Source organism: Platalea leucorodia (genome assembly GCF_965183815.1).
Source record: "Platalea leucorodia genome assembly, chromosome: 6".
Classification (NCBI taxonomy): Eukaryota; Metazoa; Chordata; class Aves; order Pelecaniformes; family Threskiornithidae; genus Platalea; species Platalea leucorodia.
In genome coordinates, this window is record NC_138828.1 from 15,356,087 (window position 1) to 15,382,073 (window position 25,987).

The 25,987-nt window shown below is 40.6% G+C and overlaps 1 protein-coding gene across 1 annotated transcript; it reads left to right on the plus strand.

Annotated features, from left to right (window-relative positions):
* The first annotated feature begins 97 nt into the window (after positions 1-97).
* Positions 98-24,921, plus strand: SMARCA5 (SNF2 related chromatin remodeling ATPase 5). The gene is made up of 24 exons (XM_082316546.1): positions 98-259; positions 2,821-2,895; positions 5,774-5,940; positions 6,685-6,785; positions 7,466-7,566; positions 9,487-9,666; positions 10,819-10,974; positions 11,078-11,209; positions 12,050-12,118; positions 12,647-12,756; positions 13,020-13,246; positions 14,962-15,083; positions 15,179-15,331; positions 16,566-16,702; positions 17,420-17,564; positions 17,777-17,896; positions 18,135-18,245; positions 18,895-19,008; positions 19,208-19,330; positions 20,593-20,725; positions 21,746-21,864; positions 22,850-23,062; positions 23,507-23,617; positions 24,636-24,921. The coding sequence occupies exons 1-24, from the start codon at positions 113-115 to the stop codon at positions 24,699-24,701; spliced, it is 3,132 nt and encodes a 1,043-aa protein (XP_082172672.1). The 5' UTR covers positions 98-112; the 3' UTR covers positions 24,702-24,921.
* Positions 24,922-25,987: the final 1,066 nt, after the last annotated feature.

Below are 25,987 nucleotides of genomic sequence, written 5' to 3' on the forward strand. Positions count from 1 at the left end.
CCCGCTTCCCCCGAGCCTCCCGCCGGGCGGCCGCCGCCTTCCCCCAGCGCCCAGCCAGCCGGGCCCGGGCCCGGGCCCCGGCCCCGGCGGAGCATTGTCTGCGGCGGGGATCATGTCCGCCGGGCAGCAGCCTCCGCCGCTGCCGCCGTCGCAACCGGACGAGCTGCCCGCGCCGCCACCGCCAGGCGCCAACAGCAGCGAGGCCGCGGGGACGGCTCCCTCCGCCGCCGGCCCGCCCGGAGGCGACTCCGAGATGGAGGTCAGGCGCTTTCCCCCGGCGGGGAACCCCCCCCCCCCCCTTCTCCCCGGCTCCGCGGGGCTCGGCGGCGGGCCCCGGGGCCGCCGCGGCGGGGGTGCTGCCGGCTGCGCGGCGGCAGGTGCCCGCCATGAGGGACGGCGCCGGCGGGGCGTCCTCGGGCCGCGTGGGGCCGCGTGAGACAATGGAGGGGCGGGCGCCGGGCCGGGCCGTGCGCTGCGGCGCCTCCGGGGCGCTGCCGGGCCCCGGCGGCAGGCAGGGAGTGAGGGCGGCGGGGCCGGGAAACGGCCTGGCGGCGGCTGGGGAAGGGGTGTTTGGGGGGGGGGGGGGGGGGCGGAGGCGGAGGTCCATCCCTCCGCTTCCCCCCGCCGCCGGCCGCCGCACATGGGCCCCGGGCGCCGTGTTCCTCCGCCGGCCGCCGCCGCGGGGACAAGGGGAGGCCTCGCCGCCGGCTCACTTCATGAATTTATCTTCGAAGCGGGGTCAGGGGAGGGCGGGGGGAGCCCCCCTCGCCTCCTCCCGCTCGGGAGGGGGGGTTCGCCATCCTCCCCGCCGCGGAAAGCGCGGAGATCTCCCTGGGCTCGTTCCCCGCGCCTTGCCAGCCGCCTTTCTCTCCTTCCTCCCTCAGAAGCCTTCCCGCTTGTGCTTCCTGCTTGAGTGATGCGCAAGTCCGCGGTCTGCAAAGCAGTAACGTCTTCTGGCTTCTAAAGTGCTTCAAAACTTTTTTTTTGGGGGGGGTGGGGGGTTGAGAGGTTTTTTTGGCAGCAGGTGCTTATTCCAGAAATTTCAAGGGGTCCGAGTGATTGCCTGGAGATGCAAATTTTATCGCAGCATTGTTTCTTTAACGATATGAGGAAACTGGTTGGTCCTGCTTTCGGCACTGGCTGTTCAGTGCTCTGAGTCATGCTGCACAGTCCAACCTACTTGATCTAAATAAATTTGCAAATGCCATGTTTTTCGGATGAGGAAGTAGCCAAAGCACTGTGGGTAATAAATCCTGCTCAAACCTGCAAAAATAGGGCAATTCCGGGCTGGGGCGAAGCGCACGGAGGCTGTGAAACGCGTGCTCTTGAGGCGCCCGTGTGCGAGGGTTCGCTCTCCGCTTGCTAAGTTAGTTCCTTTTTGCGTGGGGCAGGGATTACCTCGCGTAAAGTGACGTTTCAGTTGAAATAGCTTCTCGGTAGTCCTGATCATCTGAGAGACTGCTTTTCTTACTGTCCAGCTAAATTGCAAGGTTTTGTCATCTTTGTCGCAGATGATGAGTTCAGATGGCGCGGTGCTGCGTTTCTGTGTTTCGCGTGTTAGGCATTTCAGGAGAAACGTGAATTTGGTACAGAAGTTCAAAGGGTCCTGTGCTTGTGCTTGCTGGCAGGTGGGTGTTGGCTAAATCTTGTGGGAGAGGAGCAAGAAGATCTGGGTATGAGTTTAGAAGATCTTTAGCTGTAACTTTTTACGCTCAGTTTTCTTTATATATTGACTGGTGAATGAAACACTTGTGTTAGGATTCTTCTGTCTCCACACGCCTTACCTGCCAGAGTTTTGTGAGGAAACACCCGCCCCCAAACATCCCATGTTTTGCCTGCCTTTGTTTCACGTTGCTTCTTACTTTCCTGTTCCTTTGTTCTACATTGGCCAGTAAAGACTGAATTTAGCTCAATTCTTACTTGGCTTAATTAAACAGATGGTTAATAATGATTTTGAAGGCATCTCGTTTGTTTCCTTTTCTTACCTTTTCAAGAATTATTTTGTAATCTGTTGCCTTAGCGTGGTTTACCAGAGAAGGATCATCCCATTGTTTTTGGTTTAAGAACAGAAGATGAAATTATACGTAAGGGATGATGGGGAAAGAGTTAACCTAATAACAGGAGACACAAGGATAAAAAAGCCCTGATCTGTAAGAATAATTGAAGGCAGTATGTCAAGGAGTTGGCAGGAAGAGGATGAGGGAGGACTGCCCCCTCCCAACCAACTTGTTTTTGTCTTAGTAGTGGTACCATCGGTGATAACAACAATTATTTGATCTAGTAAACTAAATAGGGGGAAAATGCAGTTTGTCTAAATTCCTACTCTGCTTCCAGGACAAAACTGCAGTCCAACTTCTTATTTAGACTTGTTCCCTTGATACAGAATGATGAGGGATTGGGGTAATCTGGAAAAAGGAAAAAAACTTGAAACTCCTCTTGCTTTGGGACTGGAGCTAGTTCTTTCGCAGTACTCTCCGGAGCCAGCTTTAGGAGGGTTTTGGCTCAGCACCCTAGGAGCAGCATGCCGAGCTCCTGGACCACAGCTGTCTCTCTCATTCACATTGATGTGATGCTTTAATGATGGAGCTAAATCGGATTACAGAGAGATCTAGCTCTGTCCTTCACCCTTTGGCAGGGATCTTTGATCCATCTCCAGGTAATTTACAATAAGTAATAGAAAGCCGACTATATCAAAGCAGCAAAAGATGGCTGTGCCATCTGATGTGGATAGATAGTAATTTGAAACAAGCTTATTCTCCTTTAGATGGCTATCTTCCCTTGTTCAGAAAATAATTTTTTTCTAATTCTTTTTTATCTCAGGAATCTTTTGATGATGCATCACCAGGAAAACAAAAGGAAATCCAGGAAGCAGATCCTACATACGAAGAGAAAATGGTATGTAATATTTGGGACCGTGTGCAGCTATCTATTACTTATGCAGTTGCTTAAAATAGACTGAGTTTTCTGCTTGTTTGAAATCTCTTAACTGGATTTGTAAAACTTGGTCTAGTTATTAAAAAATGTTTAAGCAACTTGAAACGAAAAAATATCCAGAAAAAACCCCTCAGAACCTTCTTTTTTAGCATTTTGTTCACTGGTGCTCTGATGTTTCTCCATTTCCATTGCAGTCATTTATGGGAATAACTGTTAATGTGTTTTGCTGTTTATAGGAAGCATAGTCCTAGTAGCTTTGAGGCGACTTAGAAGAATGATATAATGGGAAATATTCAAATGTCTTTGGGGGAAAAAATGTAAAAAAAAGTTGTCAAGTGGCTTTTAAAGTTATCTGTAGAGTTGTCCTTCCTGTAGGTAAGGGGGATTATGAAGAGCTGAGTATTCACTTTCTCAGTCAGAAATGGGAAGCTCCTCTAGGAAAGCGTCCATAAGTATTTAAATGGCTGCTACCTTACTTTCTCAATGTATGGAATCAGTTGAAGTCTAGGACCGTTTTTATAGCGCTGTTGAATACACGAAAATAATATTTTTGAACAGCAGGAGTAGCGGTCCTTTGTAGGAAAAGTATATTAATTTCTGTTTGGGGGGGTGAGCAGTAAAATGAAAGGTTTGGCATAAGGCTTTGAGTAGGCACTGCCTTCATTTTCAGTTTAAATATGCTTTAGTAGGAGGACTTCAAAATAGGCAGGTTCTTTCAAGAAGTACAGTTTACAGGTCAAAGTAAATAAAAGTTAGCTTTCAAAATTCACAGGAGGCTGAGGGGAAGGTTTGCCGCTTAGGACAAGTGCTGACTGTAAGCCTTGGCCAACTTTTTAACCCTTTTACTTTGTCTAGACTGAAAGGGATTTTGTTAGCTTTTTTCTGAAATTCAGTTTGTTCTTTGTGAAGCTCTAGTTAGAGTCTTTGAGTTTTTGAAGATGGGTGATTCCGTGCTTCATGGGTTAGATAGGAGAAAGCTTACTATTTTCCTTATTTTTTAGTTTTTATACTACCCTGAATGTAAGAGATGGAGCCGTCCACTCACCATCTCATCACATTTTCTTCCTCTGTTCCTCTCTGTTTTCCCTTCTTCCTGTTCATAATTCCAGTGCCTGTGGCTGCATGCGGAATTTCTTCGCAGGAAAGTGAAACTGATTCTTATAATTTGCTGCTTCCTGTGTTGTTTCTTCTTGCCACTGAAAATAACCCAGTCTTCTGCTAATTTCTTTGTGCTGCTTCCTGGGAAACTGAAGAAAGTGAACTTGGAGTTGTCTCTTCTAGTCTCTAGACAGGCACGATGACAAGGAGGATTGTATTTTACTGCCGCAGTAGTCAGAAGATGCACTGGAAAAGAAAACAGGAAAAGTTTCTCTGTTGGTAGAAGGATAGCTCAAGGTTGCAGAGTACAGCCTGTTCTTGTCTGTGTCCTATCTAAAAGATACGGATAATGTTTGTTAGTCTCTTAAAGGAATGTCCTTAAGCGCAATGGAAATGAGTTGTGGGGATGTGTGTGCAGTGCCAAAACTTGCAGAAGATTCCTCGCTAAAATTTTAGACCAAGGAGGCTTTTGCAACGTGTTGTATCTCTTCTACTTCTCTTTTGCACAGCCAGTGAAACAAGTACTTAAAAATAAGGATCAGCAATTTGGATAGTGGTAACATCTTACCTAGCTTAAACTTCAGAAGCTGTTATGAAGTAAACAAAAAACATCCCATGAAGGATAGACAGGAAAACTTGAATTCAGTGGACGTGAATTGTAGCTGTGCTAATCAAGCTTAAACTACAGTTAGAGTGAGCCTGACTCTTTTGTGGTACATACAGGATCTCTTTCTTCGTCTCTTTCTTCTCTCTCCCCCGTCTTCCTGTCTTTCACATAGTGCAGGCACTGCTTGTTTTAAAGAGGAGAACGCTCACAGAGCTGGCATTGCTCTTGCAGAAGTCTGGAACGTATGTTCCTTTTTGCTGAGAAAACTGACTTCCTGTAACCGTGCAAGTTGCTAAATACCAGGTTATGTTGTGGCAGCTGGCAGAATGTCCGAGTGGTTGTTGTTAAGCGTGGAACTGTTTTCTGTCTTGATTGTCTCTTCTAAAGTCTTGATGTGGCCTTGGGAAGGTGTGTTGGTTCCAAATGAAACCTGTCTCAAAGGAACTGAACCTTTTAGATACTGATATTGTCTCCTGTAATCTTTTTTGCACAGCAGAAACAGCGACTCAAATCAAAGGGGGCAGTCTGACAAGTTAGGCTGAGCATATCTAAAAGGTCTCTGCTGCTGAAATAGGTGTTCTGGCTTCTAGCTATGGGCTCTTCTGCCCCCTCCACCCCCTTTCGTGCCAGCTCTTTGGCTTATCTGACACCACAGTGAGGTGGTGTATCTCAGTGAGCAGGCAGGAAACTAATGGGGTAGAAAATAGTTGTTGCCAGGTTGGTGAGATGAATGAGTTCCTTGAAGAATCCTGTGTGCGCTGGGCGAGGGTAAATTTCTGGGAGTGGGACTAGCATTTTTGATAAGAGAAGGTTGTTAAGGGGACTCTGCGGCCATGTCTAGTGACACTCATGCAATGTTTGTGCCAAAGTCAGATTTCAGTCTTCGCGCAGGTCTGTCTTGCAACTTTGATCTTAACTGCATAACAAAGGCTAGCCTTGACCTAGTAAAAGAATATTGAATCTGTCAGCAACAGTTATATTGTTGATGTTAATCATCTCTTCTTTGTTACTGTAGCTATGTATATAAGAAATGTGAATCTGTATTGTCTAAAAAGCATTTGTTAGCTTTTTCTTTTGAATGAATCCATACTGTAATGTCTCACCCTTGTTCCACTTAATTTTCCTTGTCAACAGCAAACAGACAGAGCAAACAGATTTGAGTATCTGTTGAAGCAGACTGAGCTGTTTGCTCATTTCATTCAGCCTGCTGCTCAGAAAACTCCAACTTCACCTTTGAAAATGAAGCCTGGACGTCCACGAATAAAGAAGGATGAGAAACAGAATTTACTGTCAGTTGGCGAGTGAGTGATGACATGTAGGCCAGCTTGTACTGTAATTATGGATTTTATTGTACTTTAGAAGCGTAAGTTAAACTTGCTAGTCTTTTGTCCTATTTTGGTGTGTGTTTTATGCTGTATAATTGTTTGTTTTTTTTTTTCAACTGCTCACCTGTAAGTTGAGAGTTGTTCAAGAATTCTAGGAGTTAATAAGAATTCTGTGTTGGTGGTACAGCACTATCATGAGTAAAAGTATTCCAGCATGAAGAAAAGCGGAGGCAGAAAAGTAAAGCGTTCGTAGCTGTAAGTTGTCAGAGTTCATGGAGAACATCGGTATACTGCATCTTACAGGCAGCTGGAAAAGCAGAAGTCTAGAAATTTGGATTGTCTTCGTTGCAGCTTATATGGCTACAGTATATCTAGCGTTTGGCAGATGTTCCAGAACTCTTAAATACAGTGTCGTTCCCTGTCTTGTAGTTAAAGGCCAGTACTGATGCACGCAATTTATCCCTTTCCAGTCACTTTGCTCTGATATTTGAGCCCGCTAACAATGTGGTCATCTTATCTTGTTAAGAAGCTAGTGGCTCTAAAGAGTTAAAAAGCAGCATTTCAGTTGATCAGCTAAACATGAGTTCTTTTGAAGAATCTTGCTACAAGCTGCTTTGGGTGTTTGCATTCTGTACGGCCATGATGTTAGATTTGATTTTGGAACAGTTTCACATCTTTTCAGTTTAGCTGGAAACTTACTTCTTTCTTGCACTTTTTCAGCTACCGCCATCGTAGGACAGAGCAGGAAGAAGATGAGGAGCTGTTAACAGAAAGCTCCAAGGCAACTAATGTCTGCACTCGATTTGAAGAATCTCCATCATGTGCGTTTCCTCTTCTTTGTTTTTGGTTTGGTGTTTTTTTTTTTTCCCCCTGTTCTTTCCCTTCAAAATGTTGTTTAAAATGAAGTCTGTTTTTATCCTTCCCAAGGACAATGAATCAATTTTGGGGGACAGGAGAAGGAGAATAAAAATCCAGCACCAGCCTAGTGGGAGAAAACGTCTCAGTAAGGGACTGTTTATTTTCAGTCAGGCTAGAAAGATGGTGCAGTCAGTCTTGTCCTTTAGAAATCCAGTTGCTATACTTTAGTTACTAGGAAAGAGCTAACTGTTTTTAAGTCTGTCATCTTACAATTTTTACAGATGTGACCTATCTTCTGGTACAATTTAAAGTACCTAACAGCTTCCAGTTCATTTAACAGAGAATGCAATATTCTGTTGTTTTAACGTTCGACTGCGTCCTAATTTGGGGGGTGGCGATAGAGTTAGAATTTCTACATATTTTGGGTTCTTGCAGAAAACAAAGCTGTTGGAGCAGCTTGCAGAAACAAAATTAACATATTGCTGTCTCCAGTCTGCATTGTCCTTGGAATTTACTGCATGAAATTTACTACTTGATTTCGTTCTGTAGCTTAGATAATCAGTGTCCATTAGCAGGCAAGGGATGGTGAAATTCTTTGGTGAGTTTTTACAGATCTTTTAGTCTGTTCTTTCATGTCTTTTAGATGTTAAATGGGGAAAGCTGCGTGATTATCAGGTCCGAGGATTGAACTGGCTCATCTCTTTGTATGAAAATGGCATCAATGGTATCCTAGCAGATGAAATGGTATGTGCATAGCCCGTGTTTCTGAGGACTTGTGAACACATGCGATACAATACAATTTTAGTTCAGCTGTATATATGTTTTTTTTTAATAGCACTAAATGCAATATAGAATTTGCCAAATCTTATTTTTCTAGTATGTTTTAAGTCACTAATGTTAAAAGTGTCATAGGTATCTCAATTTAAATAAACTGTGCAGGCAGTTTTAGAAATAGGCATATGAAATGGAAATCTGTCAACCTTTAGAAAAATAAAATTCAGTGGAGGGGAGTTGTTCCATAGAATGACGTGTCCTCTGTTTGTTTTCTCTAAATTGCAGCTATTTTGTTATGGTATTCTCAAGCTCCCCTTGTGAAGAGTGTCATGTATGAAAAGAGCAACACAGGCAGGAACGCTTCCTGTTGCTGTTAGGATAAAATGCAGATAGCAGGGTACGAGTGTCCTATATGGACTGATCTCAGCAGCCAGAGCTACACCAGTGGGAAATTTTCTGGGAAAAATGATGCAAAGATAGATGTAGCTAGAGAGCTGTGGTAAAATTTCTTTCACGCCGTGGCCATGGACATTTCAGTCAGCACTGACCATAGTAGCTTTTGCTTCTGTTTTTGTTCTTTTTCCCTGAAAGACAAGGGATGAATGCAGAAGAAGTTGCAGTAGTTTGACAGGCAGATACGGTTTTGTCCTCTAAGTGATTTTAGTTGTATCTGTTTTTCATAAGGAACAGATAAAGAAAAACAAAAATGTAATTATGTTTCAGTATATTGCATTTCTCATAGCTTCTGGTAATTTCTTTTCTGTGTAATAAAACCTCTTCGAGTAAATTAGAGACAGATGAATTTAAATGATTGTTTAGTAACATGTTTAATTTTGAAATAGATCAAGAATTTTCTTCAACATATGAGCTTATGAATAGAGGATTTTTTTTTTTTTTTTTTTTTTTTTTGCTAAGTACAGTTCTAAGTGGAGCAGGCTTGTTTTAGTGAAAACAATTGGGAAACTTTTTAAGTCCTTGGATTTGTGGTATTCCAAAACCCACCTTGCGTTGAGGAGTTTAAATATTTGCTGTTAAATATTTTTTGATTCATTTATTGATCCTTTTGAACTTAATAACGCCTTTCACACAGCGTGTAAACACTTCCACATCTTACACCAGGAAGACAAAGACTTGAATTTTAGAAGCAAAAATAACTTGCACTGATGGTTTTGGCTTGTTTAAATCCCATGTGTTTGAGTTATAATTTTTCTGAATTATTTAAATAATATGAATGATTTGGGCTTTGCATGTCTTCCTCAGTTGTGTTTTAATTAAAATTCTATGCTGAAGAGACAAGGTTTTAAATATTTCTGTTGAATAAAGAACAGAGCACTTTAAAAAAGTACTTCTAAAGAAGCTCAGTATTTGTTTTCTTCTTTGACGTGTGCAACTGTTTACATTATTTGGCTTTCTTCTCACAAGAACTGACATCATGTCGTGGCCTGTAAAAGCCTCCTTACAGGGTTCTTCATTTGTTCACTTTATTTCAAGTTTAAGAGAACGCATACGTCCAGTTTGTAAAGTTTGTTGACCTCTATATAAATAGTCTGAGTACACCCTAGTCTGCAAAACAAAATTGTATGAAATAATGTTTTCTGGCACTTCGAAGAATGTGTCTTGTTTGAAAAGTGAGGCAAAATTCTAACTTCATAATCCAAGGTTTGAAAATGTAACTCTTATTACTTTTTTTTAATTAAATGTGGGAAGCCATAAAAGCTTTTCCTAACCAAGATTTTAATCCCTTTTGTGAGTAGCACTGTCTTTACTAGATCTCACTCATTTGTTCAGGCTGCTGTGTCTTCCGTGTTGTACTCAGAGCTCACGCTTAGGTTTTTTAAAGGTGTTTCCTGAGAGATTTTTTTTTTCCTGACATGTTAACATCTCTTACAGGGTCTTGGGAAGACACTGCAAACAATTTCTCTTCTTGGGTATATGAAACACTACAGAAATATTCCCGGTCCTCACATGGTATTAGTTCCTAAGTCCACTCTACATAACTGGATGAATGAATTCAAGAGATGGGTGCCTACGCTTCGAGCAGTTTGTTTGATAGGTGACAAAGACCAGCGAGTAAGTTTTGGCGTGGTGGTTTTTCCTGGGTAAATCCAGCCTGTGATCTTGCTGTCCTTTACCTTTCGTTCACAGGGAAGGACATTACTTGGATTTGTAGTGGTTAAACAGTAAGACCTACAAGTGCTACCTACTTAAAATATAACTGGCTTAGAATTCACACGTATGTTGCCCAGCTATTGCTGCATCACTTTACAGTCATGATTTCTTGACCACAGGTTTTCTCTCTCCTTTTGTGAAGGCAGTATACCATGTAGACCAACAAAACCCAATAAATCTGAAAATAGGAAAATAAAGTGTTCCACGTAAAGTGCTGTCATTTATAGGAATATATAAATCTGTAAAAAAGTAATTTGTTTCCTGCTCTCCAGAGTACAGTACGTTGTATTGGCTGTAACAGCAGCTTTTAAGAGGATTATGGGGTCTGTCACTAAGGAACTGTTTTCTGAAAACAGCTGTCAGCTTAATGTTGGAGGGGGCCAGGTGGGTCGGTTGGTAAAAGTGGTACACAAATGGATCTTATTGGCTTGAATTTTGTCAATTAAAAAAGAAAATATTGTTCAGCTTCTTACGGCCTTACTATTTCAATCATTCTCTTTTTGTTACTTCAGTATCAGTTCTTTGCTACTTTTTTTTTTTTTAGCACAGCCAAGAAAACTTAAAAAATGTGGAATATGATGGTGCATTTGTAGATCTGTCAGCTGGAGTTACCCATTTATTTATGGGAGGAAGAGTTATTACTGGTGCCATTAAACTTCTGCTTTTGTCAGCAGATTTTTTTTATTTTAAGGGCATCTAGCTCTATTTTCAGAGTTTGTTGGGTTAGAAATTACAGAAATATTGATGAAACTTTAAATAGTTCTGGAGGTCATCGGTCCAGCTCTGATATTTTGTGATTTTTTTAGTGCATCTTTTTTAATCCAAAAGTTCTTATTCTTTCTTCACTATATTTCTTGCTTACGTGAGTTAAGTTCTTGACGTTTATACATCTCTGCATTTTGAATTCTGACTTAATTATTGTGTCCGCTTTTAACCTTGGATGTCAGCATTCTAGAAATTGTTCAGTTAGCCAAATAAAGCTGTGCTTGGGATTATTTTTTATATTCAAAACGTACCATTTTCTAAACTTAAAACTGTCACCTTGTTTTCTAGGCTGCCTTTGTCAGAGATGTGTTGTTGCCTGGAGAATGGGATGTCTGCGTAACATCGTATGAAATGCTTATCAAAGAGAAGTCAGTATTCAAAAAGTTTAACTGGAGATATCTAGTTATAGATGAAGCCCACAGGATTAAAAATGAAAAATCAAAGGTAATTTATACTTTCACTGGAAGAGAGATTTGTGTGGGTTATTAGGCGGTGGTGTGGGGACTAGTAGTATTTTTCTATCTGCTCATGTCTCAATGTCCTTCAGTTATCAGAAATCGTGAGGGAATTCAAGACTACGAATCGGCTGCTATTAACTGGAACGCCACTTCAGAACAACTTACATGAACTCTGGGCACTTCTTAACTTCCTTTTGCCAGATGTCTTTAACTCATCTGAAGTAAGTCTTCATTTCTCCTAATCAAATTAAATGAACTTTGCTGGTTTTCGAGATTTGAAAATAGACCTGAATACGTATAGTTAGGAGTATCGGTTACTGATAACGCTAGATGGACAGTTAGAAATGTTTCCAGAATTACGAAGTATAGTAGGGTAGTCTATTTTTCTCAGCTTGGCCGTTTTTAAGGGCTGTTGTGAGCTCAGCAGATACAAGAGGTATTTTAAATCATGATCTGAAGATGATCTCTACTGCATTTCAAAATAGGTCTAAACATTATGATGGCTAAACCAACTAACCTTGTTCTTATATTTAACTGTAAGTTACCTTATTGTTTATCTAAGACGTCTTTCCTGTGAATTGGGAGATACTATGTGAATGAGCCATAGACTTTGCAAAGAGAAGCACATGCTTAGCTGTTTTGATGAATTGGGAATGTAACGTCTGTAGAAAGGGAAGCCTTGTGGTGCATTACACCAAAATTTTACTTTTTCCTCTTCATTTTTCATCAAATGCTGCAGTAGTCTGCTTCTTCCAGATCGAATTTGTCCAATGGAGTGATATGAGTGAATCTTTTTCAACAGAAAAGGACTCACATATTGATTTTCTTTTTTTTTTTCCCTCACCTGTCAATGGTATGGAGGTTTTCTTTTTTTTTTTTTTTTTTATTTTTGAAGACATTGTGTTATAGAGCTTTCCATAAAAATAGACCAGAGAGGGTAATGTGTTCTTGTACTTACTGCCCGTGTAAGAGAATCACTTGAGCTGTATTTATTCACCATTGTAATGATATTGCACCTTGCAAGGAAACCTCTTAACACGCCAATGATTTTGTTGATACAGGACTTTGATTCATGGTTTGATACAAACAACTGTCTAGGGGATCAAAAGTTGGTGGAACGTCTCCATATGGTAAGTCTTTCTGCTTTTTGTTTAAGTGTTACGTTTACCGAGGTTAGGTTCTAAGTAATTCTTCTAATGCTTCTTGTGACAGAATGTTAGGGTATGAAAACTTATTCCAGAAACTATGGCAGACTTTCAGAATAGGTTGGTGAAGCTCAGAAGATGATCTGTTTCTTGAAAAGGAAATTGTTTTGGAGGGGAGAGAAGGGTCGATACTTCTGGCTTTCAGCGTTCTGAAATGCTTACACTGAAAATATTGGCTATGAAGAGACTGTAAATATTTCAGTCAAGCAAAACTAAAAAAGAATCAAGGGGCATAAAACCATGTGAAAGGTGATTCTGGCCTAGTCTTTGAGTCTTCCAGTTGTATATTCCCACATATAATAACCTGTTCATCTAGATTGCTTTTTCAGATGATCTGGTAAATAGGTCTGGTGGTTGAGCATTTATGATAGAGAATGTCTGCGCTGCTTTTGCCTGTTGACCTGTTCAATGTTTCAGTTTCCAAAATACATTCAATGATGCAATCTCTTCCAGGTGCTACGACCATTCCTTCTGCGTCGCATTAAGGCCGATGTAGAGAAAAGCTTGCCTCCAAAGAAGGAAGTTAAAATTTACGTGGGTCTCAGCAAAATGCAACGAGAATGGTAATTCACAGACTTGACTGTGCCGTGGTTAAGGCTCAGGAGGAATGTGCTGCTTGTGACTTGACGATTGTGTGGAACTTGATTTGGTGTACTCCCAACTCATACGTATTTCCTTGTGACGCTTCTGTGATGACAAAACCATGCGTTTCAGGGAGAGTTACCTGGTGAAATGAGGGGGAGGGGGAGCTTGTGGCTATACCTACCATGTAAAGAAAGGCCCGCTTTATTTTAAAGTTACAAAAGTTTTTCTGTCTTTGATGTAGGTATACACGAATCTTAATGAAGGATATAGATATCTTGAATTCAGCTGGGAAGCTGGACAAAATGAGACTGTTGAATATCCTCATGCAGCTGCGAAAATGTTGCAATCATCCATATCTCTTCGATGGAGCAGAACCCGGTCCACCGTACACAACGGATATGCATTTGGTCACCAACAGTGGCAAAATGGTAGTACTGGACAAATTGCTACCGAAGTTGAAAGAACAAGGTATGCGTCTCGTTGTTGTTGTTTGAGAGTTGTTTGGTTCGATGATAAAAATGGAAGTCGGTGCTTCCTAACGTTTCCATGTATCCTGAGGAAAAACCAGCACACTCGAGCCAGGATTGTTGTTGGTTCCTAGCATGAGACCAGCTTGTCAAGCACTGTATCTTAAGTAGTTGGTACAAAATCCAATTTGTGAAGTGCCTTCATAAATAATGGGATCGATAGTCCGCTATGGCTTTTTGTGAGGGTGAAGTGTTTTGATTTTTTTTTTTTTTTCTTTTTTTCGTCCTAGCTAAACTGGGAGCACAGAAACATCAGCTGGTCTGGGCTTTAGGTTTTCTTCCTTAACATTATTAGCTGTTTGAAACATAATCACGTGGTAGTTTAGCCGCTCCTTTGATTTGCCATTTAGTACCATTTCAGATTCAAAGTCTTCGTGTTTGATTCAAAGTCAAATCCTTTGTGAAATGTTGGTTTGTCTCACCGGGTATGATTTTGAGCAGCACCTGAGTTTTTTCAGTGAATTCTTTAAAAGGCACGCAAACGTGGGGGAACACTCAGTTATTTTAGTGTTATTTGATGATAGGGACAAGGCTCTGGAATACATTACTGTAAAACTCGGGCGCCACAGAATTTTTGACTCTGGAATAAATTTTTAACTCATTATTTTAATGAGCATGCTTACTGAAGTAACTTCGCTACGGAAGCGGAGGAAAGTTTGTGACTGGGGAACCATTGCAGAAAAATAAAACCAAATCCAGACCTCAGCCTTAGGTAATATGAAAGTAACCTGTACTTCGTATCCCAGTATCATTCAAGCAGCTGTGGCGATATGCGACACTGTAAGACTAAAAAAGAAGAGTTCAGTGGTTACTGTGCTTTTTTTGATCTTGGTTTCTTTCTGCTATGAGGCTTCGTGTTGAGATGTGGCAATTAAAATTGGCCTGGTCTTAAACGATCGTCATCTTAAACAAAAGAGAGTTCACGGTTAGACCTTGAGTCCAAAGGACAAAAAAATTGTGCTAGGAGAATATAGGGGGAAGTGGAAGCTTTGTAATATTCTATGTTTCACTTAAATCTCTCAAGTAGGTTGGAAATGGTTGTGTGTATATGCGTAAATTATGGTACATATACATTTTTTGGAGGTTGTTCTTGGCAGGTAAGTAAGTAAGTAAACTGACGTCAAAGAGAACTTACTTTATTTCTAGATCTCGTAAATCCAAAACAAGTAGTGCAGAATTTCATTCTTTATACTCCTTGATGTGTTTGTATTTGTGTTATCATCTTACTCTGCTGTGTCTGGGAACACTTTGATAAGGAGTACAACAGAAAACAAAAGCAAAAAGGCAGCCACTGACTAGGCTGTAATGTACGGGAAGGCAAGCAAGCCCCACGGCAAGCAGAGGAGCCTGCCGATCAGCAGCTAAATGGCCCTAACGGCTATAATTTGGGTCTGGCAGGCTCCGGTCACAGCTGTCGTTATCTGGTACCCTCTGAGCCCCAGGTTGGGCACCAGGAAAGGACTGTTGTGGTTTAACCCCAGGAGGCAGCGAAGCCCCACACAGCCGCTATGATCACAGCGGCTGCAGCCCTGCGGTATATAGTGGGTTCTGAAGGTCTAACTACTTCTCTTCTTAGTACGTGGACCTGCCCTCCTTCCCCTTCTGGTAATGCAAACTTGCAGAGTTTGATAAATCTTAAGTTTTTTACCCGAACAGGTTCAAGAGTCTTAATCTTCAGTCAGATGACCAGAGTCCTAGATATCTTGGAAGATTACTGTATGTGGCGAAATTATGAGTATTGTAGACTGGATGGACAAACACCACATGACGAGAGACAGGTATTTAAAATTTTAGGTATTATTTATTTCACTTAAGTAAAAATAGTACTTGTACAACATTTGGTTCAACTGCTATTTTCCTTTTATTTATTTAGGCATCTATTAATGCATATAATGAACCCGGTAGCTCAAAATTTGTGTTCATGTTAAGTACACGGGCAGGAGGGCTTGGAATCAATTTGGCTACTGCCGACGTTGTAATTCTTTATGATTCAGACTGGAATCCACAAGTAGATCTTCAAGCTATGGTAAGAATCCAGATGGAAATGATGCTCTTTTTTCTTCTCTTTCTCGCAGAACTTGCCTAGAAATGTGTGTGTGGCATGATTGATAGAGTATTTCCAAAATAAATGGGTATTTTTCTTGTTTTAGGACAGGAGTAGTACTTTTCAGACTGATTTTCAGTTCCAGTGTGCCTTCCACGGTGTGGAACCCTTAGTCACAATGATTTATGCAGTGGGAAATGCTGAGTATATGCTCCAGGACTCATAGTATTTAATGAGAATAGCCTGGTTTGTTTTTTTTTTAAAAAAAATACCTAGCATGGTATGTGCTAATCCCAAAACTATAAAGCTTTGCTTCTGTGGGGAGCAGAGGTGAATGTGTTTACACTGTCTCATTTCCAAGGTATCAGAGAACACAAAGAAAAGGTGAATTAAACTTTTCAGAACCTGCTTTTTATGGTGGTGGTAAGTGAGCAAGCTCCTTATAGCAACCACCTTTCATTTTGTTTAAGTATTTGGCATGCCTCTGCAACCTTGGGAGTAGGGTCAAGAACACTACTGACCCCATAAGAAAGTAAAGTTATTTAAAAACTACCGGTGTTTTTTGACAAATAAGGCCTTTGACAAATCTTGGAAAGTTATTTTTAATTATTTCATTTCAGCTGTAGGTTCTCAAGTAGTCTAGCAAAAATTAGTTCAAAAGAAATAATGATGCAGCTGGTGTCTGGAAACTAAAATGAGGTAGTTCCAGCTACCACTAAAGGTGGCAGTCACACTAATTCTCACAGCGGTTAATGATTTGCCAGTCAGGTGAGGTGGTGCATTGTGTATTATTTCTTGAAATAGTCGTGGCACAACTGACCAGTTTTGAGAAAGGTAGCTTTTGGTCAGTACAGAGATAATTTCTTAAATACTTTGGTTTTACAGAAGGTAACGTAAGGTCAGAAGCATTCAGGCTTCTCCCCTGTGTGATTTAACAAAAAAACACCCCCCCAACACATGCTGTATTTAGGTATGACAGCTGGAGACATACTCATCCATGTTATTTAAAAAAAAACACGCCGGGACTTGCAGTGCAGCTAAGAAGAATGTGCTGTCTTGGGTAGTCCTGTTAACTGGCTGGCTGTAAAGATTTAACTAACCTACGCTATTCCATTTTGTAAGTTAGTATGGTGAAACTAATGAAAATTGAGGACTGATTATATAGTCGTGCTGGAAACCAAGTACTGCATTTCTTGTTACATTTTTTATTGCCTAGGATCGCGCGCACAGAATTGGTCAGACAAAGACCGTTCGAGTGTTCAGGTTTATCACAGACAATACAGTGGAAGAAAGAATAGTGGAACGTGCAGAAATGAAACTCCGGCTAGATTCCATAGTTATTCAGCAAGGCAAGTACATGAAGGCAATTTGTTTGTATATATGATGCAATGCTCTTTTTTTTTTTTTTTTTCTTCACAACATGTAACGTGGTGAAATCAGCTAGTAAGAATTAACGAATTAACGGGAATGCTGCTTTTACCTCAGCTGAACTCTGAAGATAGCGAGCAAAGGCCTGATCCACTTGAAAATTTATTTTACTGTAGGGGTAGGCTTTTCCTCACTAACTTTTTGATTACCTCCCTTCTGATACATATGTACAAGTGGATATAGTAAGTTGTGGGGTGGTTTGGTTTGGTTTTTTTTTTAGCACTCGGCTTCTCCTTGGAACTGGCGAAATTAAGGCCTTGCCTTTTTCTTAAATGGATGGGGAGAAGCGATGATAAGGCAGCCTTCTTGGTTGACTTGACTGGAATCAGTAACTTTATTTCTGAAAAAAGGATTCAATAAGGTTTAGTCTGGAGATTGTGAAAGCGTGCACCGTAACACAGCTTATATGGGAACCCTCACATCCAAAAGGATGTTTGTTGAACACAATTAATGTATAATAAAACAAATGTATGTGGTCCCTGGCTGGACTTCGCTGGCTTTTGGTTCCCCCGCCCCGTTATGAGAGAAAAGGATATAGCTTTAACTTGGAAATGTAAGGGGGAGAAAAATCACATATTGCCCCTTCTGTAATGTAAACTCTTTGGTTAGTTGCTATCCTCCAACGCTTTTATCTTCAGGAAGACTGGTGGATCAAAACCTGAATAAACTTGGGAAGGACGAAATGCTGCAAATGATTAGACATGGAGCGACACACGTGTTTGCCTCAAAGGAGAGTGAGATTACAGATGAAGACATTGATCACATTTTGGAAAGAGGTGCAAAGAAGGTGAGATAAAGTTTAAAAAAATGGAAGCCCACCTGTAGACTTAAAGGTGATGGCAAGATGCTACATCCCTAGATGATAACTTGCTTGTAAGCTGGAGAGAATAGGGTTTTTGCTGTTGCGGGTTTTCATACTGGTCAAACGTGTTTGTTTTTTCTGCTGTTGTAAATGATAGGTTTTATAACAAAGTACCATTCTTTTCTCTCTCCTCCAAGACTGCGGAAATGAATGAAAAACTTTCAAAGATGGGTGAAAGCTCACTCAGGAATTTCACAATGGATACAGAGTCCAGCGTCTATAATTTTGAAGGGGAAGACTACAGAGAAAAACAGAAGGTAACATTTAAATTTCCCTTGGAGGAAAGCACTAAGATGTATGATTGAACCATATTTATTTAAGAAGTGTTGGTTAAAATACAATATAATTTATGAAAATAGTTTATTACAAGTCTTATTACTTCTTATTTAATGAAGTAGCTGTAGACCTAGTTTTATATAACCCTTGTAGCTGGTCTGAATATTTTGCAAGGCTTCGTCTTAATATTTTTGGGGGTGGTGGTTTTTTTTTTTCTAGATGGCGTTTACAGAGTGGATTGAACCACCTAAACGAGAAAGAAAAGCCAACTATGCTGTGGATGCTTACTTCAGAGAGGCTCTTCGAGTCAGTGAGCCAAAAGCACCCAAGGTGAGTTGACTAATGTAAAAAAAAATAAATTGTTCAAATAGGCATGATAAATGGTTAAAGCTGAAAGCGAGAAGTTGGTCTTTATTCATACAAACCGCTCTATTGACTTCTATAAATTGGGGAGGCAATTTAAATTCAGGAAAATCCAAAGGACTTGAGAGAAACTTCTGTGAGAAAAAGTAAGAGCAGAATGAAACTTGTAAGGTGTTGGCAGGGTAAGACTGAGGTGTCTCTTATTTTATTTAAGCAGCTGTGGATTTTCCTTACCTGTGGAAGATTTCCTTATTGCTGCTGGCAACACCTGAACTTTGTTCAAGGGGATGCATGCGTGACTCTTTCCCCAGCTGCCTCCTCCTCCCAAAAGACCCTCCCCTCTTCTCATGGCTCTTTTACCTTTAGAATTCTTCATGGTGGTTGTTGTCTCTTGCATGGTGTGGCTTTTTTTTTTTTTTTTTTTTTAGTAAAGACAGTGAGTTTTTGTAAAAAATTTTGTAAAAAAAAAAAAAAAGCTTTTCTTTTTTTCCCTCATAAACTGAAATCAGGTTTTTTCCTCACAAACTCATTTCCTCATAAACTGAAATCAGTTATTAATTACAAGCAGACGGATTCTGGATGTCAAGGGCATACAAACTTTGTATATGTATTTCAGGCACCACGGCCTCCAAAACAGCCAAACGTACAGGACTTTCAGTTCTTTCCTCCGCGCCTGTTTGAACTATTGGAAAAAGAGATCCTCTACTACAGGAAGACAATTGGGTACAAGGTAATTGAAGAATTCACACATTGCAACAGTTTACTGCAACATTAGGAGAATATGTACTTGTCCTGCCTTTCGCACTAATTTAAATGAAAGAAAAGCATGTTGAGCTGAACAAATGGTTAGGTTATCTTAGCAGAAAAGTGACAGTTGGCAACTATCTGTGAAAAATTTATCAACTTTGACAAGATGCAAAACCTTTCAGGTACCTCGTAATCCTGATCTGCCAAATGCAGCCCAAGCACAAAAGGAAGAGCAGCTTAAGATTGATGAGGCTGAACCTCTTAATGATGAAGAACTAGAAGAAAAAGAGAAGCTTCTAACCCAGGTAGAGTTGGGTCTTTCTTTAGCGAGACTGAAATCAGCCGAAGCTTGCTTCGTGTGTTACAGTGTTGTAGGAACACTTCTTGGTCATTGATGCCTACATGTCATAGCACAGCTGCAGATTTTGGTTCCTACTGAACAGAGGGTTAGCGTTAGGTTTGTCGCGGGCCTGGGCACCTTTGAAGAACGTGCACCAAATGAGCGGATTCAAATTCTACTGAGTCTGATCTGTGTAAGAACTAGCCCGGTGTCCGAGTCTGGCTTCCCAAGTTTGCCTTGACTGTGGACTGTGACATCTTTTCTCAGCTGTGGGACCTTGCAGACTAGCTGCAGAGCCAAACGTGCTACTTCCCACGTTATTTAAAGCCTATCTATCTTCTGCCAAAGTATCGCTGCCATGTGGAAGCGAATCCTGCAGGCTGAATGGTCAGTTTTCCTGAACTGTGACTGGCAGTGGATAGTGTCCCCCTCTTTAAGAGGCTATAAGCTGAATAATATATATATAATTGCGTAGCATGTATATTTAAATAATTTAAAACAGGTTAATGCCTGTTATGCCTTATTTAGGTATTACATTTTCACGTTGTATTTTGCAGCAGCAGGCGGGGAATTACAGGACAAGATGTCACATTTGAGCAGTAATGGAAGAGTTCGCTATTAAAACCAATACAACAGCACAATCAAGCAAGCTGTGACTAAATCGTGACATGGCTGGCAGAATGTTTTGCTGTTTGTAAAAGTTATTGCTAATAGGAAATGAGCCTATTTTGGCAGCTGCTGCTTTCAGCATTGCTATTTCTGTCCCTACCGAACATCATCACAAGATACCTTCTGAGGGAGAGTGACCAGGGCAAATGGCGGATGGCTTCTGTGAGGCACGTGGTGGGCCTTTTTGCTAAAACCATTGTAAAGACTATTGCTTTACTAGAGCGTTTGTTTTTTCTGCTTAAAAAGTGATCCCATGTTCTCTTTCAGAGAATAGTGGTAGGAGAGATTAATTTAGGAGCTGAAGACTCTCTTACCCACAACTAGTAGGCAGTAACAGAACCAGGGCTAATCACGATGCGGTATTTAGATGGCGAGACAACGGTGACTGCAGTATAAAAACAGTTTTTCTGCTAACATCAAACTGCAGAGAAAGCAGAGGTTTAATACTGTTGGAATGATGGAAGTGTTACAGGCCCTGTAAAGAAATCTATTAAAAGAAATTCAGAGAGAGACAAATACTGAACTTCTGTGCAATGTTTCCTTTTGATTGCTATGAAGGGATTCACCAACTGGAACAAGAGAGATTTTAACCAGTTCATCAAAGCTAATGAGAAGTGGGGCCGCGATGACATTGAAAACATAGCACGGGAAGTAGAAGGAAAAACCCCAGAGGAAGTCATTGAGTATTCAGGTAACTCACTCACTCACTCACTCACTTTTTTGAGCAGTCAGCCCTCTGAGTCCATATCTAATGCTGCTTTCCTAGTTTGAACTGCCTGTGAACATGGTAACATCTTACTTCTTACACAGCTCCTGAAGACTTTCAGGGTAGAATTGTACTAATGGATTTGGGATCTACTGATCTAGATTTTTGCCATGCTTAGCCCCCGCATAATTAAAGCTGTACTAAAATATGACTATAAACTGTTACTGACCCGCTTCACTATATCCTAAATCTACTGTAACTGCATAGTGCTGTCTTCAAGTCTTGTTAATTTTTGCAAAACAAAATGCTGAGAAACAGTGCTTAGCTGAAGAAGTTTCACTTTTCCTTATATTCACTAACCAGTAGTTTTCTTGAATCTTTATCCCTTTATTACCTATCCTCATCAAGAGTGGGATACAGTGAACATTTCATGACTGAACGTATAATGGCCATTGGTTTTTGAAACCTAAGTCCACTTGGCTACGTACCTCTGATGTCTCAGAAGTGTTTTCTGCTCTAGTGCAGCTGCAAGGTCCTGGGGCTAAATTTCTAAAGGTATACAGCAGCTTACAGATGTGAGCAATTCTTTCAACAAACCCTTCTATTTAAACACCTAATTGTCTTTTAGACACTTGCCCTTGCCTTTGGCCACTCGCTTGCCCTCCCGCTTCCCTCTGTAAAAATACATTCCTGTTTGTTATATCAGTTTCCATTTTAAGCAGCTTTTTTCTTTGAGAAGAAGATTGGCTACAAAAACCTTGCTGGCCTGCATCGCACCTCATTTAAACTGAGGACTCCTCTCTCTGCCCCCTCCAAAATAGCATTTGTCATACTGCAACACCTACTGTCAGGAAGTGAAGGTTCCTTACTGGGTAAAGGCATGCCTATTTTTATACAGCAGTAAGTTCTGCTAAAAGGAAGTAACACCTAACGTCTTCTTTTAAGGTAAAAAACCCTAACTTTTAAGACGCACGATAAGAAACTAACCAATTGTTCTTTTCTTAGCTGTGTTCTGGGAAAGGTGCAATGAGCTCCAAGACATAGAGAAGATCATGGCTCAGATAGAAAGAGGCGAAGCCAGAATTCAGAGACGAATCAGCATAAAAAAAGCACTTGATACAAAGGTATCTTTGCTGCATTTTCTTCCTTTATTGCCCTGTGCAGTGAGGTGAGATGCAGGACTCTATGATGAGCCAATGTTACTAACGTATGAAGACACTGTGTTGGGCCTGGTATTTGCCTCTTTTCCATATTCCTCAGCCGTTGCTTCCTACAGCTTTTCCGTTCTACAGAGGTGCCGTCCTGGCTGATAGCTATGACGATAACTTTAGGTATGGCCTAACCTGTTGGCTGTAACAATCAATCACCTTTATCATAGGACAAACAGTTCATAGTGCCGTATAACGAACGCCCAACAACTACGTGCTTTTTGAAGAAGCAAAATTTCTTTTGGACCCATGTAACTGGAAATGCTATCTGTACGTTTAGAGCGCTTAAAAAGGGAAGACTTAGATCAGAATGAAAGCCTCCTCTGCTGGGTATGTTTCACCAGCCAGGGTTTGGTAACGAACAGATTTGTAGTAAATTAAGACAGCCTATCAGAATTTTCCCCCCCTTTCAGGTATGACTAGTTAGTTCTCTCTTCTGGGGAAGTCGGGGGAAGAACGGTGTCTGGCTCAACCGGAATGCAGCCGAACCGTGTGCTACAGTCTCATGTACCTTTTTGCTCTTACTCTGATTTTGACCATTCCTGAGGCTTTGTATGTTAAAGAGGATCATTGCCGTTTGAAGCCTGGCGGCTCTTGGCTATTTTCAGATGCAGCGACAGGTCTGAAGTCTGCCATTAATAAAAAAATCACAGACAAAGCTGCCTGTTGTCTAAACTAGAATTCAGCAGTTTAGATGGTGTTGGTAAATGCACTGTCTGGAACCCACAGTTCCTTACATGTGGTGACTTAGCCCCAGAGATCATAGAAGAGCTAGTTTTCTAACTTGGTATGGTTCATCTGCCTGTCTTCATGTGATGTATTGCTTTCATATAAAACGGTTCCATGCTGATTCTGAACTATTTCTTAGTTTTATATGATCTTATTTGTTTTGTTTATAAAGATTGGCAGATATAAAGCCCCTTTCCACCAGCTAAGAATATCATACGGTACTAATAAAGGGAAGAATTACACTGAAGAGGAGGATCGCTTTCTAATCTGTATGCTTCACAAGCTCGGATTTGATAAAGAAAATGTCTATGATGAATTAAGACAGTGCATCCGAAACTCCCCGCAATTCAGATTTGACTGGTTTCTCAAGTCCAGAACTGCAATGGTACGTATGAATCCGGTTTGCTTTTTGTTCAAGAATGTCTATGACAGCACAGTTACACACCGAGCTAATTAAATAGCTTCTAAAATACTGAGGTAATGTATAACACAGTAAATGTTTATAGACTTCCCAGCAAGTGTAGTGGATGGCAAATGCAGTAAACTAAAAGTCTTACCGGGAAGAGAAATTCCAAATGCCAAGGTACTGTTTTTGAAAATCAACATGAATTTGAGTTAAATACAAACACGTTTTAAAAAGCAGACATCTGCAATCAAATCTATTCCTGTGAAGCCAGCCAGTAACTATCAAAAAATATTTCATTCCTTTTTTTGCTCTGCCAAGATACAGCAAAAAACTTACCTACTTAGAGGCATTTCTAATCTTCTAATATGATTTTTACATTAAGTGGTTGCCTAATGTAGTGAGTGAATATGTTGTGCAATGTAGGAGCTGCAAAGGAGATGCAATACTTTAATCACCCTGATTGAAAGAGAAAACATGGAACTGGAAGAAAAGGAAAAGGCAGAAAAGAAGAAACGTGGACCAAAACCATCTTCGGTAAGATTTAAAAAAGCATTTCTGTGGAATTTAAGACAGTGTCTAGGAGAAGTGCTATCTAAAGTTATTTAAAAACAACAACAATGAAAAACCTTACAGGGCAGTATTAAGAGCGGCTTAAAGTTCACGCCCTCGTTCAGCCAGTACAGTTGTGGATGCCAAATAAAGGAAAATAAGTTTGGGTTCTACATTGTAGCTCACATGTTTTGGAGCAGATAAATTTGTTATGTTTTGGATCACTGAGTTGGTATGCTGTATAGGTTTACCCTGGTAAAATAAACCCGAGATTTATTTGGCCTTTTGATTAATTTTTATCCCTAAAGAAATTCTGTGTTTACCACTGAGGGATAGGTAGGCGGTGCAGCCCATTCGTTCCACTTTGAGAATGCTACAACTCTGTTCGCAAGCGTTCCTATGTAGGCTCTGCGGTCTGCCATCACTGTCCTTGGCGGGGGATTGGTCGTGAAATGGGCTTCTAGAGCTAGATTTGAGAAAACAGCACATGTGCTTGACTACTCTGCTGACTAAATGCACAATATTGCTAAATACAGAGGCCTGTTTTGTAAAGGAAATATCAAGTTTACCCATTTTCTTGCTTAGACTTGTTGTTCAGGCTGCTGTTGTATCAAAAACTTAGAAGCACAACTTACTTTGCAGATGTGCAGAAATCAGTAAAGTTAAGAGTGGTGGATTGATAAGTTTCTTAAAACTGCTCACAGAATATTTACACAGCTATTTAGAAATACCGTTTCATAAGCAGGAAGCTTTGTAACATCCTTATTCGCTTCTATACACTTTTTACCTCTATGAAATCGTACTCTTCCAGAATGGAAAGGCTACAAAACAGGGCTATCCTGAGGAGGATGTGCATATTTGCCATATTACAACATTCTCGATTTATCACATTTTAAAGCTGCCAGGGTGCAAATCATCTCCATCTTCTTTGACTTGAAACGCATTGCTTGCTTCACAATCTTTTTGTATCACAATAACTTACTAAAAAAAACTTACCTTACAGGCACAGAAGCGCAAAATGGATGGTACTCCTGATGGTCGTGGAAGAAAAAAGAAGCTAAAGCTGTGAATGCAGAATTTTTGTAATCACTAAATTTAAAAAGTAGTTCTTTAATTTACGGGTCTTCATAAGATGTACTGTATAATGCTCAACTATTATGTCATTAAAGGACATCGGGTTCATCTGTTTACTGAACTAGAAACATAGTACTTAATGTAGTTTCACTTTTTTAAATGCAACAGCTGTGCTGAATTTTTTTTACCATTAACACTTGAAGTAATAAATAGGCTTCATTTATTAATAAGGCTTCACGTGACTTTCTTCATTAACGTTTCCACTTGAATACCTGTTTATTTAGTCATCCCCCAATTTTTTTTTCCTCTTAGGGTGTTGGGAACACTTTTTCCATTATGATCAATAGAACCATTTAGTTGTGTTTTCTTGTTACAAGCCACCACCAGTCAAACCCCACCATTTCTGGAAATTCTGTGGCTCTGACCTTACCTTTATTGTACTTAATTTTACTGCAGAAACAGGCTCTGTTCTTTGACACTAGTTCTTGAGGTACTTACCTGGTCTTCCACTAATGATCAACATACATACAGATATATTATAACATTTTTCTGCTTAAAGTCTGTGCCAGAAGAAAGGTAAGTAAGTCAGTCGGTCATGCTGAGGTTTGTCCTTAATTAGAACGGCCTAAGAACGGTAGAATTGTTTTTATTGGCAAACAGCAACAAGCCAAGATGGAAAACAACCCGCTTCTCTCAAACGCTGCAGTAAATGCAGAGACAGTCTTGGTTACTGCGAAAAGAACTGGTGCTGACTCGAGGTGTGCAAGGTTGGAATTGTCTGGCAGTCCACGCTGTTCACCGAGCTAGTCAAACTGTACCACGCGCTAGCGGTTCCTACGCTGTCCTTTCTTTGTGTATCTGGCATATAATGACTGAGATGAAGTCAGGTGTTTCCCAATACCATCATCTAATGTAGCATAATTTTGGAATTTACTAGGGGGGGAAAAAACAACAAAAAAACCCAACAGAACAGAACAAACGCTGAGTTTGCCTTGACTAATCTTTGCTCAGTTTTAGCTCTTTCCAGGACGCATATCAAAAGGCATCAGTGTTGTGTAAGCAGGGAGAAATGCAACCCTAGAAAAATCAGCTTTTTGGAGCTTAAGCACTTAAGCAAAATGAGACTTAAGAAAAAGCTGAGAATTCACACATAGACTCGTGTACAGTAGTACAGTTCTTGGTAGCACACTAAGTGAGTTTCTATTTGCAGGTGACTGATTTGCAGACCCCAGCTGGAAACAGGTTGAGTAACCATACTTTGCTCTTCAAAAAGTCAAAAGA